Source organism: Podarcis bocagei (genome assembly GCF_964188305.1).
Source record: "Podarcis bocagei genome assembly, chromosome: Z".
NCBI lineage: Eukaryota > Metazoa > Chordata > Lepidosauria > Squamata > Lacertidae > Podarcis > Podarcis bocagei.
Window position 1 is genome coordinate 29,791,239 of NC_138140.1, and position 23,572 is coordinate 29,814,810.

The window sequence follows — 23,572 nt, forward strand, 5'->3', positions numbered from 1 at the left end:
ATATTATCAAATCAAACCAGAAAAAGTCAATAGAATGAAACAAAGCCAGCATTTATAGCAGAACTGGGGAAACCTATGCTCTCCAGGTGTTTTTTGTTGAACCACAACTCCCATAATCCCTGGCCATTGGCCATATTGGCTGGGGCTAATGAGAGTCCAACAGCAGCTGGAGAGCCACTGGCTCCCTGACCACTGATTTATAGTTCTGGTCCCTGGTAGTTTTCCTGCTTAATCTCCTTTCCTCTTCCCCAATAGGTATTACTGTAGATAAGCACGGCTTCATCTACTTTGTTGATGGCACCATGATTCGGAAGATTGATGGAAATGATGTGATCACAACATTAATAGGCTCAAATGGTCTCACGTCAACCCAGCCACTGAGCTGTGATGCTGGAATGGACATCACTCAGGTAGACACTAATCGTTTTTATATGTTGCAGCTGTTCCACATGGAAACAAATTTCCTTTGGTCTGCTGAAATTACATGTGTTAAGGACAGCATTTGAATAAGCATGGTGGTTTTAATCAACTTTCTCTAGGTTGTGCAGCAGCAGCCTGTAAAACTTACTTTGAGATCATCAGTATAATGGAATTGTGGGCTCATCCGGCCTTCTGCCTGTCTTGCCGCTTTCCCCTGAGAAAACTCAATCTTTACTGCTGAATCGCAGCAAACGTCAATTGGGTTTTCCCTGGATTGACATATGTTCCAATTCAGTGCTAAAGAGTTTGTTTCCCCAAGGATAGCAGTGGGGCAAATGGAAAACTACTTAGACCCATGCTTTCTAGGCACGGGGCAAGCGGGGCAAGTGTGGACAAAACCTAAGCTGAGCAAATAAGGTTTTGCTTTTGTATGTGCCTGCAATTGTTTATGTATTTATTTATTTATGGCTCATAGAATACAATGCTGTGTTAAAAATGCTGTATTTGCAAAAATCTGTTTCAAGATTGCCTCTAGTGTGGCACTTCTATCCGCTGTCTCAGAACATCTGGCATGCACACATAGAGATAATATTCTTAATGAAGGATACTGCCTTGCTATTAGATGGAGGGAAATAACTCTTAAATCTCAAGAGTTGTAGACCTTTGGAGCTGTTCATTTCCTCTTGGGCTTTGAGAGATCCAAAATGCATCCACCTCCCCCCCCCCCCGGTTTATGTTTAAAAACCAAATAAACTCAGGCGTACTAAACAGCCTCTTAATAAATGAAACTTTATAGAAACATTACAGAAAGCATAATGGTCAGTCAGCTGTTGCCATTGAATAAAAGGAATGGCTAGAGCCGTGCTATTGCATGGTAGCTATGAAGTATTTAAACTAGCAGAGTTAATGAGACCCTCGTGTGGCATTAAAATGGCCTTTTTATTTTAAGACAAATAGTCAGCTCAGGTTTGCAGCCCAGCTAACTGCCGAAAAGCCAAACTAAACGTTACAGCGGCAGCCCACACTTTGGAACACAGTTTCTTCCCAGCAGCTATAAATCAGCAGGGAAGGGAGCGGGGTCCAATCAGAGAAAGAAGAGGTAGGAGTATAGGGAACTGCCTTAAAGCAAGTCAAGCCATTATTTATTAATTATTTCAATTCACAATTAATTCCAGATGGCTGCAGCTGCAACACTAAAAGCCCAGTTTTTAGGACAAATTAAGCACATCAATAGGGTAAGCAGTTATTTCAGGAGTGCCACATATAAGGAGTGCAGTTGCTGGGCAAGGACATGTGGAGTGAGGTGGTCCTTTAGGTAATCTGGTCCCAGCTTGCTATGGGCTTTAAATGCTGAAAATAAGACATTGAACAGCACCCAGGAGCATCATGGCAGGCAGTGCAGCCCCCTCAACTTAGTCCATCTAGTACCTTTACCTTATATTTTTAGCATGGTTACACCGTGGATGGGGTACCTCCAACCACTGGGCCAAAATAGGCCCACCAGGAGTCTTAATTGGGCCCATAAGACTTCTTTCCTCAGCCAAAACAATCTGCCTACACCGTTTTTGTAGGCCAAATTAGGATTCCTAGTGGGCTTAATTTGTGTGTGGCAGTAAAGCTACAGCTGCAAGGAACAATCAGAAGCCTTAGAACACACTCCCAGTTATTGTTGTGCAAGCGAGACTTACATTTGGCACCTTTTATATTTGGCACCAGATGCAAGTCCCCCTGGTATTGGTTCCACTCAGGAGCTCCTGAGCTGAGCTGCTGAGTAGCTGGTCTCTGTTGAAAGAAATGCTTTCGTTTAAATTCAGCGCTGACTGTAAGCCCATCTTTTGGCAAGGGTATTTGCAGTCATGGTTTGAATACACTTAATGCTTGCTCCTGATTCTTCCTTTGACGTTGAATCACTGACATCATAAGCATCTTGAAATGTTAAAATGTTCCATCTCATTTGACATCCGTTTCATGTGAAATTGACACTGGCTGAATTTAGACCAGTTCACAATGGCGTAGTGCCAGATTTTGAAGTGCAGGGAGCTCATCAGGATAGTCCCTGGAGATTATGATGATTAAGATTTCTTACCCGCATTTCATCCCAGGGAGAGGTACAACAATTAAAAAATGAGATATTAAAATGAGATAAAACGAATTACAATCTGAAGGAATGGCTAGACAAAATATGGGGCATGGAAACAACTGTTAGAGGGGCAGGGGCCTTCAGTCTCAGCAACTGATCCATGGGACAAGGGTCCCTATACTTATTAGGCCTGACACACTGCCAAGCTTGTGCAGATCCTGTTCTTGCTTTAAAAAAAAAAAGAGTTAACTCCAACATGCACAATGTGATTCACTGCTGGCTTGCTCCTGTCAATAGAGCTCAAGCTCTGTTATTTCCAGCGATGACCCAGATGGTCTTATAAAGTGGGCATTTGCAAATTCCAACACATACCAATTCAGCAACTACCAACAAGTGAAAGAAGAGTACATGGGCCATACTAGTTACTGTAATGACTTCCTTTATTGTGTGTGAAACATATGTTGATGCTTTGTGCTTCATTGGCAGACATAACAAAGGTTCCGGGGTGGGGGATCCTTTTCTGACAGACCCCACCTCCATAGTGCAGTTTCCAAGCCATTCACTGCCCTGGTTGCTTCTAGTGGGTCAACGTCCTTCTTGAAATGTGGTGCCCAGTATTGGACAAAGTGCTTCCACGGTGACCTGACTAGCACAGAACAGAATTGAATTGTTGCTTCATATGGTCTGGTAACAGGGCCTTTTTTCAGCCGGAACTTGAAAAATAGAACTGTTTGGAGATGAAGTTTCTGATAATGTAGCTTAAGAATGTGTTCACTTTTTAAATAGTCACAGCACACTACTGATACGTGTTCAGCTTTCTATCCTCTGGGATACCTATATCCTTTTCCACATGAACTGCATTTTTAATGGAGACTTTTGCCTTAGCATTAGTCCAACAGGTGCTAGTTGTTGTCATAACTTTTCAAACTTACTGAAGCAACTTTAATTGCTATGGAATGCATGCAATCAGACTCACATTTTGCTTGTGTATGATTTAAAAATATCTGACATGCTGATGTACGAGAAGAAAAGTTTAATCAGTGTTAATTTGCAATCCAGTCAAATTATTCTGTCACCCAGTGGGAAGCTCTGATCAAAGAGGTGTGTGGCCTAGGCTACAGGTTGTTTGGAAATGGTAACATTCAACAGATTTTTGTTCTTTTATAGCTTGGATGGGGAACCTGTGGCTCTCCCAGGGTTGCTGGACAACAACGCCGTCATCCCTGATCGCTGGTCATGCTGGCTTGGGCAGATGGGAGATGTGAGTCTAGCAACATCTGGAGGACCACAGCTTTCCCATCTGTGATTTATTGTTCTGATCTCTGTTAGTTTCCCCAAGACAGCCAGGCTCTTACCTGCCTGTCAAATAAATTGATTCATTTCTGCACTAAATAATGAGCTGCTGATAAACTGTTAGCCTTGCTCCATCTTTAATGTTCATGTTATAATGTTTAGTGTGTACCCTTCAACTAAGAGCATTGGTTTTAAACAAATTGTCAGAAGAATATTTTTCATTTCCATTTGCTTCCCCAGCTGGGTCCCACCTCCCTCTTCCCTTCCACAAAGCCCTGGCAATTTCAAATGCTCCTTAAGCTCTTACATTTGACTTGCAAACAATTATTGCCGTTTTCTTTATCTAGTGCTGTTACAAAACAATCAGTTTTAGGACAAGGAAATTTATTTATTTATAACTAAAATTGTCTTTTTTCAGAGAGCAGGCTCGAGCCGCCATAAAGTCTAATAGCTTTACTATGGCATTGGTTTCCATGATAGAGAATGATTAAAAAAACAGGATTAATTTTTTTTTAATCACAGCAACAATTTTGCCCACCCACCATCCCAAAATCTATTGACATTTTTTTCCTCCTGGAAGGAAAATTATTTAACACATGACATTTGTGTCAATAAAGAATAAAACTTAGTAGAGGATTTATCCTGATGGAACAGTGAAGCAGATCTTATCACCCAATCCTTTAGGTATCCCTAGCTGTGACACAGTGTGTAATCAATTGCGAAAGATAAACCTGTATCCTCTGCGTCTCAAGCAACAAGCACAGTGAGCTCAGCCTCCCAAGTTGCAATTCCTTGCTGTCCTTCCACCAGCAGGTGAAGAATTTTGTATTCTAGCAGGCTTTTTTTTAAAGTAGAGGAACCTTAATAGTGTTTTGTGTTTTTAAAAACTATCTGCATTTTAATAGATATGTTTTTATATTGCACTAATTCCATAGATAGTTTGATTATTATTTTTATATGGCCTTAGCTAGGTGTGTTTTAGCTGTAATTTTTGTGTGCTGCCTTAGGTCCCGGTTCTGGGGAAAAGGTGGAATAGAAATAAACTAAAATTTCTGTTTCTTGAATAAGTTTGCAAGCAGATGAGAGCCACCTAAAGGTGAGCCAATGCCACTACCTGCCTGACAGGTCAAATGTTATTTGGATTCCACACAGATAAACCATTCCCAGTAATGCCCCTTTCCCATTTTCCTTCTGCCCAACCAGTATATTCGGGTGCATTTACATTAACACTAAGGTGGGGGTTCATTGATAGAGGTGCCCCTACATTAGGGAAGCCTAGAGTGTGTTCAGAGCATGTTGTACATAGGTTATATGCATATTTTGACAGCTGGGTGGGGCCACCTAGCTGTCAATCAACTGATCTCACTATGGTGTCAAGTGGCCCAGCAAGCTATGCTTTGAGTGTCAAGCCCCACTTTTGGTACATATCAGCTGCACTACTAATTGTTGCTTGCATCAAGCCCCTACAGAGGAAGATGTGCATGGACATTTTTCCTTTGCAGGAGTGGCTCAAGTGTTGCCAGCTTGAATTCAGGTCAGCATTGCAAAGTATCTAGTCTACAAGGTCTTGCTATAATTACTGATATTTTGCCATGCAGTGCAACAGAAGAAATCACCAAAATCAAGAGACGTTGTGTGTGTTTTTTACTCAAAGGAAGAAGCAGGAATGCATTTGGGAGTACCCTATTTTTCACCCTATAGAACACACCGTCCCATAAGGTGCACCTAGTTTTTTGGGGGGGGGAAATAAAGGGGGGGAATTATTCCCCCCCCCCCAGGCGCGGGGCTGGGGCGGGGGAAGCCCGAGCTTCCCCTGACCCCAGCCCCCAAACAGGCAGCTCTCTGCAAGCTGTGGGAGCCCAGCGCTGGCTCCCGCTGCTTGCTGAGAGGTCCGCGAAGCCTGGACGCACTGAGCTCGGCGCGCGCAGGCTTCAGCATGCAGGCAACTCTCCGCAAGCAGCAGGAGTGCTCCCGCTGCTTGCGGAGAGGTCCGCGAAGCCTGGAGAGCAGAGGGGTCGGTGCGCACCGACCCCTCTCGCTCTCCAGGCTTCAGCGAAAGCCTGCATTCGCCCCATAGGACGCACACACATTTCCCCTTCATTTTTGGAGGGGAAAAAGTGCGTCCTATAGGGCGAAAAATACGGTACATTCCCAATTCTTCTTCATTTTAGCCGAGGCTTGAAGATTCCTGTACCTGATGTTAAATATGAACTCAGGTGCAGGAAAAGTATGTGTGTTTTGCCCCAAACTGCCTGGCAGGCTAGCCTCTGGAGTTCCCAGAAGGTTGAGGTTTCCTACTTCTTCATTAAATGTTGTTAGGAAAAGGACAACTTTTTTCAGCCAGAACTTGTCGGAACTCAGTTCCAGCATCTCTCAGGTGAACAAGGGAAGCATTTGTGGTGAGTTGCGGCACCTCTTTTTCTATAAAAATGGCATTGGGGAGGACAGTACATGAGGCTGTTATTTTTAGTGACAACCACACATCTGGAGTAATGTTTCCTTCCAGACTTCACTGTGGCAATGGAGATGAGCCATAGCTCTACACTAAAGTGGATGCTCTGTATATAAAAAAATATAAAATATATAAAAAAATCCCAGGTTCAATCCCAGGCCTCTCTAGGCAGGGTTTCAGAAAGGCTCCTGCCTTCAACCGTGGAGTGCTACTGTAAGTCACTGTTGTCAGTACAGATGTAGAGCAATTGTTCTGACCTGGTATATGACAGTTCCCAATGCTCCGTTGAATTTGCAGTCTTAGTTCTTTGCCCCAGCCTGAAAGCTTACTTGCCAGCACAGCTTTTATTATCAGACCATTAATGTAATAATCAACAGAAATCATTTTCATGGTTGTCTAAATAAAGGGTCGCCGTTGTAAGAGAGCAGGAAATAAAGCTGGAACACGGTTCCTAAAATGGGAACATGCTACACCAGTTGCTGATCGATTCCTCTAAAGCCATTTTCAAAAAACAAACAAACACATGCTACTGTTGTTCAAGCCTTCCAATTGCTTTATGGTAAGCCAAGGGGAGGTTTTAAGCTCTCCATATGCTGCCAGAACAAAACTTACAGTGCTACAAACTTTCAAAAGGCTGTTTTGTTAAGGGGGAAACTCCCATCCTTAATTATTTCTACATCTGAAAACATTCCTTGCTTCTATATATGGGTCTGAATTATGGATGCTTATGATTGATTGATTGATTGATTGATTGATTGATTTCTGTACCACTTAATATATTTTAAAAATATTGTGAAGTGGTGTGCAGAAAACCGAAGCAGCAGACAACTTAAACAAAATATTACAAAAAATACACAGTTACATATAAAAAATGTTGCATTGACACAGTGTTACTAGTATATATAAATAAATATCCATCCATTTTCCTTCTGACACATCCCCCCTTTCAGAATTCCTGCAAACAGCAGACATCACCCTAGTCTGCCACTCCTGACTTGCTTTTTATCATAATTTATTGTATTTAAAGTGTGTAAAATATGTAGGTGAAAGCTACCTGAGGATATTTGTTATTAGCTTTTGTGTTGCCATGCTTATGAACCTCCTAGGAAGAAATAGTTGTTCCCACTTATTGCTATATTAGTAGAAGAAACTGACCTAGGTAAACTCACTACTTAAACTCTTCAGGTAATTAAAAACTGTGATTTTGTTTTTCACTCGTATTGATCTGTCTCATGTAGTACTTTACTGAAAATCCACCCACTCACCCCAGGTGGTTGTTGTTTTACAATTCTGCATTAATTAATGATAAAAGATACTGTATTTGAATCTTACTAAAGAGACAGAGAGATGTGTGAAATTATTGTGGGTGGAGTGCAGAGTTTATGCCATGGTTATTTACTTTTGAGGTAGCTGTGGATATTTGTGAGTGTCCTTTCTTGATTCTACAAATTATTTCACCGGTGGGTCTGCAGTCTTTAGAATTCCTGCATTCCCACACTTCAACTAAAAGCCAGGGGGAGACATCGTGAGGTGAGCTCTCCCAGGAAGCTATCTTCAGAGCACGAAGCGTGGATAGCTGGGAAGGCTGCAGAATGCTGAAGAAATATTAGCCAGAAAGAAAAATGGAAATATCACCTTTGACCACCTCTCAACAGGAGGGTGAGCTCAAAAGCCCACACCCACTGAAATTCTAAAGAACTTCTCAAGTGATGTGAGGATGAGACAGATAAATGGAAGCTTTTTTACAGAGTTAAAAGGGGGGGAGCTTTAAAAAATTGGAGGACAGATTTCAGCACAGCAGTAGTCTCACAGATTTAAGCACCAAGGAGACATCAGGAATCTTGTTCAAACAATTTGCATAATAGTAATTGATATCATGTGCTTCTGCCTGCCTTCGCCTTCCTGATTTGCCTGGAGAGTCTTAATGGTAGTATGAGCACTTTTATGATGCCATATTCATTTCTTTATAATATTCTTCCATTGCTTTTTTTTTTAAAAAAAATGAGTTAATCCTAGGGAAAAGAAAGTTTACTTTGGGGAAGAAGTACTTAGCTTAGTTGACATTTTGCCTGGAAAAAATATTGACTGTGCATCAGCCAGTTTCCCCCCTTCCTCTTATCTCCAGTTGATCTTATGGAATAAATTATCATAATGCGTGCTGCAATAGATCCTTGTTTGTTGTTAATGTGATGCCAAGAAAATGCATTGTGTTTGTTGCCTCCTGACATTATAATTAAACATAGATTTGGCCTTTTTTATTTTGTTTTGCTTCTATCTCTAAATTTAGAGTAAGGATTATTGTTTCTTCATTGAGCAGATAACCAAGGGATGGGGAATTTGAGGCCTTCTGTGTGTTGTTGGACTCCAACTCCCATCAGCCCCAGCTAGCATAGCCAATGATGATGGCAATTGGAATCTAGCAACATAGGAAGGGCCACTGGTGCCACATCCATGAGTTAACCATATATTTTTCATTGGTTATATGAACATCATGAATAAAATTAGCCCTGAGTTGCTGAATGTATACCGAACATTTTTTTGCATATGTTGATGTCTTCTATTAGAGGCAGAACATATTTCATCCATTTGACCTTGTCCATTCAGACTGTATGCCATAGGAACACAGGGAGCTGCCTTACACCAAGTCAGACTATTGAACTACTTAGCTCAGCATTGCCTTCATTAACTGGCAACAGCTCTCCAGGGGTTCCAGCCAAGAATATTCCCCTGCCCTATCAAGAAAAGCCACAGATCAAACCTGGAACCTTTTGCTCTCAAAACACCGAGCTTCTCATTTACCAACAGTTTTGAAAAGCCTGGGATTTTGTGATGCACTAGCCCTGCATAGTTTCCTTAAAATATGTATAGTGTGTGTGGGGAAATGAAACAGGTGTCTTTAAGGACTAGAATCTGTTTCCAGCTGGCTCGCCCCATTCATCTTCCTCTCAAAATATCACCACCACCTGCCAGAATGGTGAGCTCAGCCACATTCATCTTAATGCCAGATAGAAATATTTTTAAAGAAAATCCCCTGGATGAAAAGGACAAATTTAATCACTTAATGAGTACTCTAAATTTTGTTGTGCACCCATTGTAACCAAGCAGGTTAAGGCATAATAATCTCATTAACCTCACTTTGTTAAAACATCAATTATCTAAGTACAGTATAGCAGGTTCTTCAAATGTCTCTGTGCAGGAAAGATGGCAGCAGTTGCAGCCCAGTGTGGCTGTGGGTGGGTCAAGGGGTGGGGCAAAGATTTCCCGTGCAACCAGCTGGTGGCAACATCAGCCTTGGCTGGCCGCGGGGAACATCAGGACTGCAAAATTTGAACTGGCCAGTCACAGCCAAGCTAGGGGACTGTAGTGTGAAGCCTGGCTTCACTCAGGCCAGCTTGGCAACTGTCAACAGATGTCCCACCCTGCATGTTTTGGCCCCGCCCAAAAGAAAGTGGGCAGTGCATGTAAAAGGTAAAAAAAAAAGGTAAAGGACCCCTGGACGGTTAAGTCCTGTCAAAGGCAACTATGGGGTTGTGGCGCTCATCTCGCTTCAGGCTGAGGGAGCCAGCATTTGATCACAGGTAGCTTTCTTTATCATGTGGCCAGCATGACTAAACCGCTTCTGGCACAATGGAATACTGTGACGGAAACCAGAGCGCATGTGTACCTTCCCGCCACAGTGGTACATATTTATCTACTTGCACTCATATGCTTTCAAACTGCCGGGTTGGCAGGAGCTGGGACAGAGCAATGGGAGCTCACCCCATTGCACAGATTTGAACTGCCAACCTTCTGATCAGCAAGCCCAAGAGGCTCAGTGGTTTAGACCACAGCACCACCTGCGTCCCTTTACCTTAGTGCATGTACATGACCTTGCTGTAGGGTTTGTCACCGTATTTGGAACCATGGAGGAATTTGCCTGCAGACAAATTGGACCAGCTTGGAGGTTCTGCCTACCTCACAGTTACTGTCACAAGTTGCCAGAGGAAAATTCTATTAGGTTGGTTCCTTAGTCTAAACAGAGAGAGAGTGGGAAGATGCCTGACCCCTCTATTCACAATCAAAATATCAAGGTAAAGAAGTCCAAGGGGGAAGATTCTGTCCAAATGCCCAGAGAGGGGGCTCATTACTACCCAAATGTTACCCTGGAGGGATCACCCATATTTGATGTGTTTCATATGGGACCAGCAACACTCATCTTATGTCAGAATATATTCTTTTCCAAAAAAAATTATTCTTGTGGAAATAATAATATATTACACTGCTGGTGCCTCTTGACCAGCATTTTCAGCTTGCCCACACTGCTTATGACAACTTGAACAGCGGCAAGCATGTTATGGAAAAATTGTGACTGATGTTGCCTGACAGGATTTGTTTTTGCTTATTTGCATGAGTTGCTTGAAGGATAATAATTTGCCCACCTTAATAGGGGATGCTGTGGAACTAACATGCTTGAATGTCAGAGGAAAATAAATTCTGTTTGCTATCAGTGTTTTCATACGAACACAATGGGAAAATGTATCCATGTTGCACTAATGGTGTTCTTTTTGCACTCAAATAATTATTCCCCCTCAAAAAAGCCTTAATTACAGCAGGAAAATAATGACCCTTAAGCACTTTGATTCATTTCTGTAGCCACCCTGTTTGCTGTCACAGATCACACAACAGGCATGAGTAAGAAGCTGCTAAATTGCTTGATGGTGCTCTATATATTTAAAGCAGTATCATACGTCTTTAAACAGTCATGACTTCCCCCAAAGAATCCTGGGAATTCTAGTTTGTTAAGGATGCTTAGAGTTATTAAAGGTAAAGGGACCCCTGACCATTAGGTCCAGTCGTGGACGACTCTGGGGTTGCGGCGCTCATCTCGCTTTATTGGCCGAGGGAGCCGGCGTACACGTTCCGGGACATGTGGCCAGCATGACTAAACTGCTTCTTGCGAACCAGAGCAGCGCACGGAAATGCCATTTACCTTCCTGCCAAAGCGGTACCTATTTATCTACTTGCACTTTGACGTGCTTTCGAACTGCTAGGTTGGCAGGAGCAGGAACTGAGCAATGGGAGCTCACCCAGTCGCAGGGATTCAAACCGCCGGCCTTCTGATCGGCAAGTCCTAGGCTCTGTGGTTTAACCCACAGCACCACCCGCGTCCTTAGAGTTATTAGGAAGCCCCATATTCCTCTCACAAAGCTACAGCTTTTTCAGAGTGCTTTAAGAGTTGATCCCCCTTCCCAAGGAACTCTGGGAATTGTAGCTCTGTGAGGAATAGGGATCTCTTAACACCTCCCAGGGCCCTTAACAAACTACAGTTCCTAGGGCTTTTTGAGGTATGATACTTCTTTAAATGCAGACAAGTGCAGACAAGGCCTAGGGCTGAGGAGCCCAAGGTTCAAATCCCCACTTAATGATGAAGCAAAAATGATCCATGTGGATTAGGGAAAAGAAAAATATAAAAGGGAGCTCTTCCTGTCTCCTAAGATCTGCACACTTTCAGGAAAGGTGCTATTGGTATAGGGGGAAGAAAGATGTAAGGAAGCATCCAGAGAAAGACAGACAGAAGCCTCACCCGCCCCCCCCAAAAAACCCCACAATTCTACTTCTTTGTGTGTTTCCCTAACATAAAACCTTTCTCATTTCAAATCTCCAACCACACTGCTTGGTTTTCTCTGATATCTATGGTGAATCACATTACTCCTCATTAAAAATTAGGCCTTTATTAATTATGACTTACATAACAATTCTGAGCCTTCTTTGTTCCTTTTCCTTTAATTTTCATTATTGAATCCTTCTGCTTCCCTTATCAAAACTAGGTCAAAAATTATAGCCAAGCCAGGAAGAGCCACCTTGAAACCATTTGGTTTTTGGCTTAGATAGGTTGCAAATTAACTTTCCTCCCTTCTTGGTTTCTCTAATGCTGCAAAGTAAAATCCTACAATGGGGAAAATATATTATTTAAAGGAAACATTATATTCTAATTTCGCAAACATACTTTTGGGACATTCAAAAAAATGGGCCACCCAGCCCCCTCTCTCTTGAAGTCAAAGCTCTCTACAGTGGGACCATGCAATGTCAACCTTTCAGCAACAAACTCACAAGAGAATAAAAAGGGGGGGATAGAGAGAAATGTTGTATTTTAACTTAAAACAGCCAAAAAATTTCAGTGGTGCCTCGCAAGACGAAATTAATCCGTTCCGCGAGTCTCTTCGTCTTGCAGTTTTTTCATCTTGCGAAGCACAGCTATTAGCGGCTTAGCGGCTATTAACGGCTTAGCGGCTTAGCAGCTATTAACGGCTTAGCGGCTTTAAGAAAAAGGAAACAAACTCACAAGAACTCGCAAGACGTTTCGTCTTGCGAAGCAAGCCCATAGGGAAATTCGTCTTGCAGAACGACTCAAAAAACGGAAAACTCTTTCGTCTAGCGAGTTTTTCGTCTTGCGAGGCATTCGGCTTGCGGGGCACCACTGTATCCGGACCTACTTGCTTAACTCTGAAATTATACATTGATTAAAAGTGGTGTCCTTTCACTCTAAGAGATTCATGTTCACATTTGAGTTTAACGCAAAGGCACACACTTGAGTACTGGACATCAGGGAAAGACATCATTCTGCTCAACCTTGAAGTGCCCAGTTCATATTTTAGATTCCCCCCCCCACACACACACACTTTCACTCAGTCTTGCCTAGTTTATAATTGGAACACTTTTCCATGAACAGCTGCTCCTCATTTTAATCAAAGAGAAACATAGGTAGCTCTGAACTCTGATCAGGGAACACGTATATTCAGAAGTTACCCAAAGATATCAATGGACCAAGATAATAAGCTTTCATTCCCAATTAACCAAAACTTCTGTGTTGTTCCAGCACAGGCTTCAGTGGGTCATGGGGATAAATTCTCTTTTTCCTGCTTTTAATGAGAAGAGGAAGTAACCAGATTTCTCTTGCCTAGAGGGTTCCTTTGGTCCTGCTGTCAGAGAGCTGTCAACCATCCAGATGCCCATTTTCATGGGCCCATTGGGGCCCATTGTGGTGTTTATATCAAAGTTTGGGAGGAAGAATAATCTCTGTAATCATAATGACCACCCTGGGTTCCTGAAATCAAAGTTTGGCTCATGCAATAAGCAGATCTGCTCCTTTTGTACAGTACCTCAGAACCCAGAAAATAAGTCCAGAAAAGGCATAACTAAGAGTAATGTGTTCTGTCTTCATTTATTTCAAAATATGGCAAGTTAGCAGAGTTAGCCCACGACATTTTTCTTCCTCAGGCAAAGGATGAGCTGGCTCCAACCAGGCTGGCAAGTGAATCTTACTTTAGTACCGGCAATGGGATAGCATCCTCTTCCACACCTGAGAGTATTCAGCTCACTTAGGTGGGACAGGGCATGCACAGCTTTGTCCTTCATCACTTTACCATCACTCCCTGACCCTCAGCAACTGCTGCCTGAGGCAACTGCCTCACTCATCCTAATGAGAGGGCTGGCTTTGTAAAACATCCTGCTGTGTTGAGGGCCCTCCAGCTTACACTGCTTAGTGGTACCTTGGACTTCATCCCCAAAGTCTAGGCCTGGGCATTGGACAAATTTGAGTCAAGATCAAGGGGTCAAAAGAGTGTCAAGTGGAAGAGAGTTTATTTATGTCACTATTACATCTTTTCCCCATCTTTTGTCCAGATGGCATACAATTTTTCCTCTCGGTAATTTCCATGGCTGAGTGGGAATTTGAACCTGGGTCTCCCACGTCCTAGTCCAGCTTTCTAACCAGAACGCCATACTGACTGTCCACAACTTTGGCTTGTGCTTCACTGACCTGATTTCACCCACAGGCACACAAGCATCCTTCTTGGCCAAAAGTGGAAACCATGGAAAAACTACTTCTTTGACTCTTGCTGTATTCCTTCTTTTTTGCAGGTCCGCTTGGAATGGCCAACAGACCTTGCTGTCAACCCACTTGACAATTCATTATATGTTCTGGACAATAACATTGTGCTGCAAATTTCTCAAAATCAGCAAGTGCGCATTATTGCAGGCCGACCTATTCACTGCCAGGTGCCAGGCATAGATCACGTTTTGGTCAGCAAAGTGGCAATCCATTCAACACTTGAGTCGGCAAGAGCCATAGGCGTATCTCACAGCGGAGTGCTGTACATTGCTGAGACTGATGAAAGGAAGATCAACCGCATCCAACAGGTTACAACTAATGGTGAAATCTCCATCATAGCTGGAGCTCCATCGGATTGTGACTGTAAGATTGACCCCAATTGTGACTGTTTCTCTGGTACGTATTAAACGAGGGTGCAGAATCTTTTGGTACAATGGCTGCTTTCCCTTCTGGGCAGCCTTCCAAGAGACACATCAGTGGTAGATGGAGTCAGAGGCAAAAGTTGATAGAGCAGGGAATGTAAATGTTATCTTTGTACAATACGCTAGATTCTACATACTAACTCCTCTCTGTCCTCCATCCAGGCAAACATGAAGCATTATCATAGTTCAGGGACATAGTTCTGTATATAAATTCAATAAAATAATAATAATAATAATAATAATAATAATAATAATAATAATAATAATAATAATAATAATAGTCCAGCCAGACAAAAATACTCAGGTCCTCACCTTCATGACCCAATTGCTTGATGTCATTGGGACATCAGGCGATTGCAGGTAGGCAGTCCTCCCACGTGTCAGATGTCGCCCACAAGGCTAGATCCTGATATGGATGTGGCCCACAGAACCAAAAAGGTCACCATCCTTGACATAGAGACTTATTTGAAGTAAGAAGTGGTATATAAATTACCTAATTCTATAATACAGAGTCAGACCCGTGGTCTATCTAGCTCATTGTTGTCTACACCGTCTGTGGAAGTGGACCTACATTTCAAGTTTTTAAAAAACGTGTTTTTAAAAAAACAAACCTGTGGGTCTTTCCTATTGCAACCTGGAGATGCTGGGGATTGAACCTGGGACCTCTGCATGCAGAGCTTATGCTCTGCCACTGAGCTGAAGACTTTTAGTTTGATGTAACAGTTCGTCCCTCTGATCTCCACAAAGAAAACAGTGCCCTCAAAAGCTTTGAAATCTGAATTTCTGAAGCAGAGGAAATCCCAAAGAATTCATAAAAGTATGTAAAAATCCTATTTCAAGCCATCATCTCTGTGCATTTTACATTTCCACATTTTCCCTTCAGTCTTCATTCTGGCATCCACTGTTCACAGTTTGAATATTCAGATGGTTGGATACCATGATCCTATGGTACTGTGAGGACAGATTCATGCAATAGTAGTGCAGTCATCATCTCTGCTGTGCAATGCAATATTTCTTGCACAGGGCACTGTTGACGTGTTCAAAACAGGTTTCAGGTCAGTATGAGCCACATTATCATATCCATAGGATTGGATTGAGCTGTGTGCAAAATGAAACAATTAGCCAGCTTGGATATTACCCTCATGCTGAAACGAATATGCCTCCCGTATGTCAGTCTAATGTTCATGCTCCAAAAACATCATTAGGAAATGGGGATGAAGAAAGGGCAGGTGATTCATTTTATGGTGGTTTAGTCAACTATTCCAGGGGTCCCCAAACTAAGGCCCACGGGCCGGGTGAGGCCCGAGGGACTCATTTATCCGGCCTGCGGCAATGCCCGCTGTCGCTGTCTGCTCTTACCGGCGCTGTGCTGCACAGCTGCCCACTTCCAGATCAGACCAGCACCGGAAATAGCTTGTGCGCCTGCACAAGCGTTATTTACCCATGCACAAGTGTTATTTCCGGTACACATCTGGGTCGAAGGAGGCCCGTGCACATTCACACAAGCTATTTCCGGTGCTCCTCCAACCTGGAAGTGCGCCAGAAATAGCGTATGGGCACGCGCTTCTGCTGCCCTCCGGCCCACCGTGTGATCGGCGCTGGAGACACCAGCCCAAGGTGTGGTAAGTTTGCTTACCCCTGAACTAATCCAATAGCAGCAGGAGAAAGAGGACGTAGTTTAGAATGGGGAGCTGCAAACCATCGTGTGTCCGAAGGAGGGGAAAGAGAGTAATAAAGGGCATGTAAACAAATTTCTGTGGGAAATGGTTTAATTATCTGGATGTGTTTAGCCTAAAGAAGACTAAGAGAAGACATCATAGTACCATTCAATTATTATTATTATTATTATTATTATTATTATTATTATTATTATTAATTTGATTTATGTTCCACTTTTATCTTCCAAGGATCTCAGTGTGGTGTACATAGTTGTTCTCCTCCTCCCCATTTCATCCTCATAACAACCCTGTGAGGTAGGTTAGTCTAAGAAATGATGACTAGCCCAAGGTCACCCAGTAAACTTCATGGCTGAGTGGGGATTGTGAACCTCCTGCTCTCCCAGGTTCCAGTCTAACACTAACCATTATGCCACACTGGCCCACTAATTACCGTATTTTTCCATGTGTAAGACTAGGTTTTTCTCCTAATAAATTAAGTCAAAGATTAGGGGGCGTCTTATACATGGATAGTGCCAAGGCCATTTTCTTAAATCTGAGTCCCCCAAAATAGGGGGCGTCTGATACATAGGGAAATCTTATTGACGGTAAAATACAGTAATCGCTTCCCATTAGGCATCCCAAAGCATTTACAATATAACATATATAGAACAGTTGCATATCTAGAAACAGTTACTTTAAAATGCTTTTATAGAATCAAATGGTGCTAGAGAAGGTGCCACACTAAATACCATGTAGAATGCACCTCGTGATAGTACAGCATTTGCAGAATGCTCTCTCCTGCAGAACACAGTGATTACTTGTCTATGTAGCTGGTGAGATGATTTTATAGGTAGTCTAGTCCCACCAAAACCAGAGCCTTGAGCTTAGCCCAGTAGCTAATCGACAGCTAAAGGTAAAGGGACCCCTGACCATTCGGTCCAGTCGAGACCGACTCTGGGGTTGCGGCGCTCATCTCGCTTTATTGGCCGAGGGAGCCGGCGTACACGTTCCGGGACATGTGGCCAGCATGACTAAACTGCTTCTTGCGAACCAGAGCAGCACACGGAAATGCCATTTACCTTCCTGCCAAAGCGGTACCTATTTATCTACTTGCACTTTGACGTGCTATCGTACTGCTAGGTTGGCAGGAGCAGGGACCGAGCAACGGGAGCTCACCCCGTCGCGGGTATTCAAACCGCCGACCTTCTGATCAGCAAGTCCTAGGCTCTGTGGTTTAACCCACAGCACCACCCGCGTCCCCAATTGACAGCTAGTGCTATCTAAAAACCTGTCATATAGAAGATAAAAGAACTGGAAGCAGGAGCAATAGGCAACAGGGTAGACAAAAGAGATGTGTATTAATCCAACACATTTCAGATCCTACTGGTACCGTATTTTTCGCCCTGTAAGACGCACTTTTTCCCCTCCAAAAATGAAGGGGAAATGTGTGTGTGTCTTATGGGGCGAATGCAGGCTTTCGCTGAAGCCTGGAGAGCGACGGGGGTCGGTACGCACCGAAGCCTCTCGCTCTCCAGGCTTCAGGAAGCTATCCGCTAGCTGTGGGAGACCCAGCTCTCCCAGGGCTAGCGGAGAGCTTGCCTGCACCCAGAAGCTTGGGGCGTGCTGAGCTCCACACGCCCCAAGCTTCGGGATTAACGCAGCGGTCCACTAGCTGTGGGAGAGCCGCGCGAAGTCGCGCGGCTCTCCCACGGCTGGCGGACTGCTTGCCGGCACCCAGAAGCTTGGGGCGCGCTAAGCTCCGCACGCCCCAAGCTTCGGGATTAGCGCAGCGCTCTGCTAGCCCTGGGAGAGCCGCGCGGCTCTCCCACGGCTAGTGGAGACCTTGCCGGCACCCAGAAGCTTGGGGCGCGCTGAGCTCCGCACGCCCCAAGCTTCGGGATTAGCGCAGCGGTTCCGTTAGCCCTGGGAGAGCCGCGCGGCTCTCCCACGGCTAGCGAACTGCTTGCCGGCACCCAGAAGCTTGGGGCGCGCTGAACTCTGCACGCCCCAAGCTTCGGGATTAGCGCGGCGCACCTGGGGGGGGGGAATAAATTTTTTTTTCCTTTATTTCCCCCCAAAAGAACTAGGTGCGTCCTATGGGCTGGTGCGTCTTATGGGGCGAAAAATACGGTAATTCTTAAGAGAAATTCAGAGATGTGAAGATTCAGTAATTAGTTGTGCTGCTTCTTTCCTGCATGTTGAATTAATAAACAGGGAGTTCCATTATTGTAGCATTATTTATAACATAAATTAAACTTGTTCTCCGTAATTAGAACCAATGGGTAGAGAGTTTGGGGAAGCAGATTTTGGGTAAATGTGAGGAAAGGGCTCCTATCAGTACAAACTGTTTGACAGTGAAACTGTCTACCTTGGAAGGTAATAGGTTCTCCCTTGCCAGAGATATTTAACCAGAAGCTGGATAAATGTCTGCTAAGGATGCTGTAGTTTCATCCTGCTTTTCAGATCATGCATGTAAGGTGGTGTAGATTACGTGACCTACAACGTCCCTTCCAGTTCTTTGTTTCTGTGATTTTACTCATTTTTCAGGACTGCAAAATCACCTGCAAAAAGGACCATGACAAATCCCTTGTCATCTACAAAATGATGTGTCTGCTAATGGAAGTGGTAATGAAATTAGGACTGTGAGATTAATGTCACAAGAAATCCTGAGTCCTGTGTTGATGGTCATGCTGGATAGAAATGTACAGAGAGGGATTAGGATCATGCTTTTTGGCATTACATCAAAGGATGAGGGGGAAATTGATTCAATTCACATTTATATGTGAATTATACCTAATTCACATTTTCTAAAACAATGTGTGAACTGAAACACAGCCACCGTTTGAAATTTACACTTCTCTGAATTTTGCAGATCTCCAGCCAAGTAATATTTGAATAAAATGCATATACTAGGGCAAAGTATGCATAACTAATACATATATTGATGAGAATAACATATAAAATGCATGAAGAAAAACTGCTTTGCAAAAATGTGTATTTTAGTCAAAGCCACATATTAAACGTGCATATTAACACTAAAATGCTGACAGATTACCTGAGGAATTAATTAAATAAATAAATTGCAAGCTGATAGGGAAATGTGCTCACTTTTAAGATTGGAAAGATAAGGAACTGTGAGAAAATTAAATTGACAGATATGCATATCCCTGTTTGATCTCTCTGCATTGATTGTTACTTCTGCACTTAACATGCATAGACTCTAACACTGGTAAGGATCTGAATGCACAATCTGTCCTGCAAAAATGGAAGGGCACCCATTCAAAATCAGTGCAAGTATGATTCCTATCCCCACATACACACACAATGGATGTATGGATCCATCTACTCCCATACTGTGCCAGTTTTACATGCATGTAAACACAAGTCTATTCCACCCCTTATTCCCTGGGTTCTTTTTTTTTAAAAAAAAAACTTGAAAAAATCACTTACCAAACCCCTCCACTAAAATATGGATTCCTGAATATTTTTATATACATTCCCCCATAAAATACACATTATTTGTACACATATTTTGGAACCAAAAGTGCATTGCAAAATTCAGAGAAGTGCACAGTGCAAATGTTTACATATTAATGCAGGAAGTGTAAATCCGGTTTATCTGCTTAAAAATTCAGGTCAAACAAAATTCTCCTCCATCCTTGTTCCACGTGCAAATTTCTACCTGTTTAGGGTTTCTGCACAAGTGTCCAGTCTTCATTCTACCTGGGTCCCCAATTGGTTTTTTCTCTTCCATTTCCTTATTCCAAATGATGAAGTACATAAGCATTCATGTAACAGAAGCTGTTCATCCTTGAGCATCACCTGGTGAATGGCAAATGATGTATCTCATGTTATTTTAGACTTTATATCAAAATGAGGAAGATTAACCAGCATAAGATATTGGGTGACTAATCTTGCCTAGCATCACCGTAATTTGTAGTGTGTATGTTTTACAAGGTCTGCCTGGAGATGGGGTGGGATGCATAGTGATTCAGAACAACTTTCACATGCTTTTTGTTAAGCATGCAGATGCTGTTGTAAGAGAATCAAATTGCTAAATGATGCCACAGGAGGCTGATGGGTAGGACAAAGAAAAAAGAGTTGACAACATGCATGTTTGGAGACATATATAAGCAGTGGCGTAGCGTGGGGGGTGCAGGGGGGCGGGCCGCACCGGGCACAACATCTGGGGGTTAGGGTTAGGGGGCGCAAATCCACGGGTTAGGGGGGCGCAAATCCACGGGTTAGGGGGCGCAAATCCACAGGTTAGGGGGCGCAAATTACTTGCCTTGCTCTGGGTGCTGACAACCCACGCTACGCCACTGTATATAAGACACCTGTACCCTGAGGAAGCATGATGACACAGGGCTCCCCTTTTCTTTTCTGATTATCCTCTTCTGGACCTTTTATTTTATTTATTTTATTTAAAACATTTCTGCACTGCACTGATTACAGGACAGTTCATAACACTGCAAACAAGTTTCTAAGAAATGTAACTGATTAAAATGAAGGGGGGCAAAACAACGACAACAGCAACAGCAGTGCGCTAGCTCATTTCCTCTAAATGCTTAGCATTAACAGTCAGCAAATGCCTGGGTGAACAAACAGATCTTTAGCAAGCATTAAAAGCTTCTCAGACTCAGTGCTTTTCTTATTACAGGGGAGGAGGGGTGATTCCATAAAACTGGGTGCCACAACAGAAAGGTTGTCACAGAATGGATTTCAGCTGGTTGCAGCTAGCCAGGAGGGCCTCAGCTGAAGATCTCAACATGCATGTGTATGGGATCTTTGCGCTTGCTAATCAGTAGTAATGGATGTTTCGACTTGAGAGTACTGCAGACACTGAAATAAAACTTCTACTTCCTACTTGAAATAAAAGGTTCTTCTCTGATGCTAGCAGAAGATAGCAGGTGTGGGCAACAACCACATTATTAGGTTCAAACCTTGATTTGGTGCTTTGGAAAGAACTCTCAATTTGAAATGCTTTGTAGGCTGGCCAATTTGACTTGACTTCCTTCTGAGTCCGCTTTGTTAATCTGCAGACTTGGTGGCCCCTGCATGTTGGATAAAGTCCACAAAGTTTCAGTCAGATAGGTCCAGTATTTTTGTGTGTGCTGGGCACCTGTAAATATTTTCTCCTTTTTTGTTGTTTTAATGACATATCTCTGGCTTATTTATTTTGGGGCAGAATAAGATGCCATTTTCAGGCTAGCTTTTCCCTCCTTTCATGGGTGGGGGTGTAAAATGAATACTGCCAAATTTCAGAAGAATAAATGAAGTATTTCCCCAAGAGTATCGTGAACAGTTTTGGAGTATGTAAATAAGGAATATTCTAGTCTCCCTTTATAGTTTGTGGGCAACTGGTCTGCAGGTTGAAGAAACCTTCACCTCTAACAACCTCCAAGGCATATTCCTTCAGCTAAGGATTCAGGATGTGGCTGAACCCAGTTCATACCCCTAGAAGACAGGCTATCATAAACAGATAAAATAGCCTATGAACTCATGGGAAGATAGGTCTGCCTGAAGACATAGACTTTCATCTTCCATGAGCTTCCTCAGTGGTTCAGAACCTAGGGCAAGCCATTCTTGACACAGAAGTTACTGCACCTTTATAATCTTGATGGCATTGGAAAGTTCTGGGTCTTTTCTTTCATTACATTCCTGCATTGATGGAAGAAACTGCCTTGGAGGCAGCTGCTAAATGGCCAAGCAAGTCTTAAATGTTCATCAGTGACAAAATAATTCAGTTCTGGTACAGCAAACCTAAACACAATAGGTCGGATCTAAACTTAATAGACCAATTGAAATCAATGGGACTTCAGTTAGCGATGACTAATTTAAGTCCCTTTGATTTCAGTGAGCCTGCTATAAGCTCTGATAAGTCTGTATCTATCTCCATGAGCTCGTATTTAAAACCATTTTACATATACTCTACTGGACTTTATGAAATGCAACAAACTCAGTTTTTTAGCTTATGACTGTATTCCCATTGCTTACTTCACGAATGGATTTTGATTCAAGAAGGCGTGAATTTTGCAGAGGAGAGCATATTTGTCTGTGACCTTCTTTGTGCCCTGGGAACTTGAAATGTAGTAGCTCTGCCCAGCCAACAGCACTGTGGATTTACAACTATTAGGGTAACTGAAGCATCTATATCTCCTGTGTCCGTTCTTCAACTGTGCCGATTAAGAATTGTACTTGCTTTAGATAATGGGAAACAAATCTGTTGGAGCAAAATATTGGTTTATAGTTTTAAAAATATTAAGTCGGGAGAGTTCTTATTTTTGTTTGGTTAATCATATCAGGTGCAGATTTAATAAAGTTGCTCCCTGTTGTTTTGCAGGTGATGGTGGGTTCGCTAAAGACGCAAAACTGAAAGCTCCCTCTTCCCTGGCTGTATCTCCTGACGGCACCTTGTATGTAGCTGACCTTGGCAACATCCGTATCCGTGCAGTCAGTCGGAATAAGGCTCATCTCAATGACATGAATATTTATGAGGTTGCATCCCCAGCAGACCAGGAACTGTATCAGTTCACCAGCAATGGGACTCACTTGCACACACTCAATCTGATTACAAGGGACTTCATGTACAATTTCACATACAACGGGGAAGGCGATCTTGGCACCATTACCAACAGCAATGGGAATTCAGTTCATATTCGCAGAGATGCCAGTGGTTTGCCTCTCTGGCTGGTGATGCCTGGAGGTCAAGTATACTGGCTGACCATAAGTAGCAATGGGATTCTCAAAAGAGTTTATGCCCAGGGCTACAATCTAGCTCTCATGACTTATCCTGGCACCACAGGTCTTCTAGCCACCAAAAGCAATGAGTATGGATGGACAACAGTTTATGAGTAAGTGACCTTCAAATATTTTTAATGCCTCATCTGCACAATACATTTAAAGCCATATCATGCCACTTTAAACAGTCATGGAATCGTAGAATTGTAAAGTTGGAGGGGACCCTGAATCTAAGCCCCTGTGATGATGCCTCCCCCCTAAAAACAAAATCCTGGGAGCTTTAATTCATGAAGGGTGCTGAGAGTTGTTAGGGTACTATCACAGGGCTACAATTCCCAGAGATCCCTGGGAAGAAGGATTGACTGTTTAGCTACATTGGGAAGTATAGCTCTGTGTGGGGAATAGGTATAACAACTCTCACGACTTTATGAAACTTTGCAAAAGCTCTTTTTGAGAGACTTATTTTTTAAATTAAATTTGTATACCACCCTTCTTCCAAAGATCACAGGGTGGTACATAACATAAAAATTCAAAATGAAAACACAAAATACATAATAAAACAAAAGCAAAGCAAGCCAATAACCCTCCTCCCAAAGGCCATAGATTCAGCCAAACTCTAGGTTGAAGATAAACTTT

General features: G+C 42.9%; 1 protein-coding gene across 14 annotated transcripts in view; it reads left to right on the top strand.

Moving 5' to 3' along the window:
• The window catches only part of TENM1 (teneurin transmembrane protein 1), a 395,160-nt gene that overhangs the window by 333,033 nt on the left and 38,555 nt on the right, over positions 1-23,572 (top strand). For all 14 annotated transcript variants that reach the window (XM_081180104.1, XM_081180105.1, XM_081180115.1 and 11 more), the window contains 3 exons: positions 256-410; positions 14,145-14,511; positions 22,539-23,049. In XM_081180104.1, coding sequence (XP_081036230.1) covers positions 256-410; positions 14,145-14,511; positions 22,539-23,049 — 1,033 coding nt within the window. The remainder of the gene's footprint in view (positions 1-255; positions 411-14,144; positions 14,512-22,538; positions 23,050-23,572) is intronic.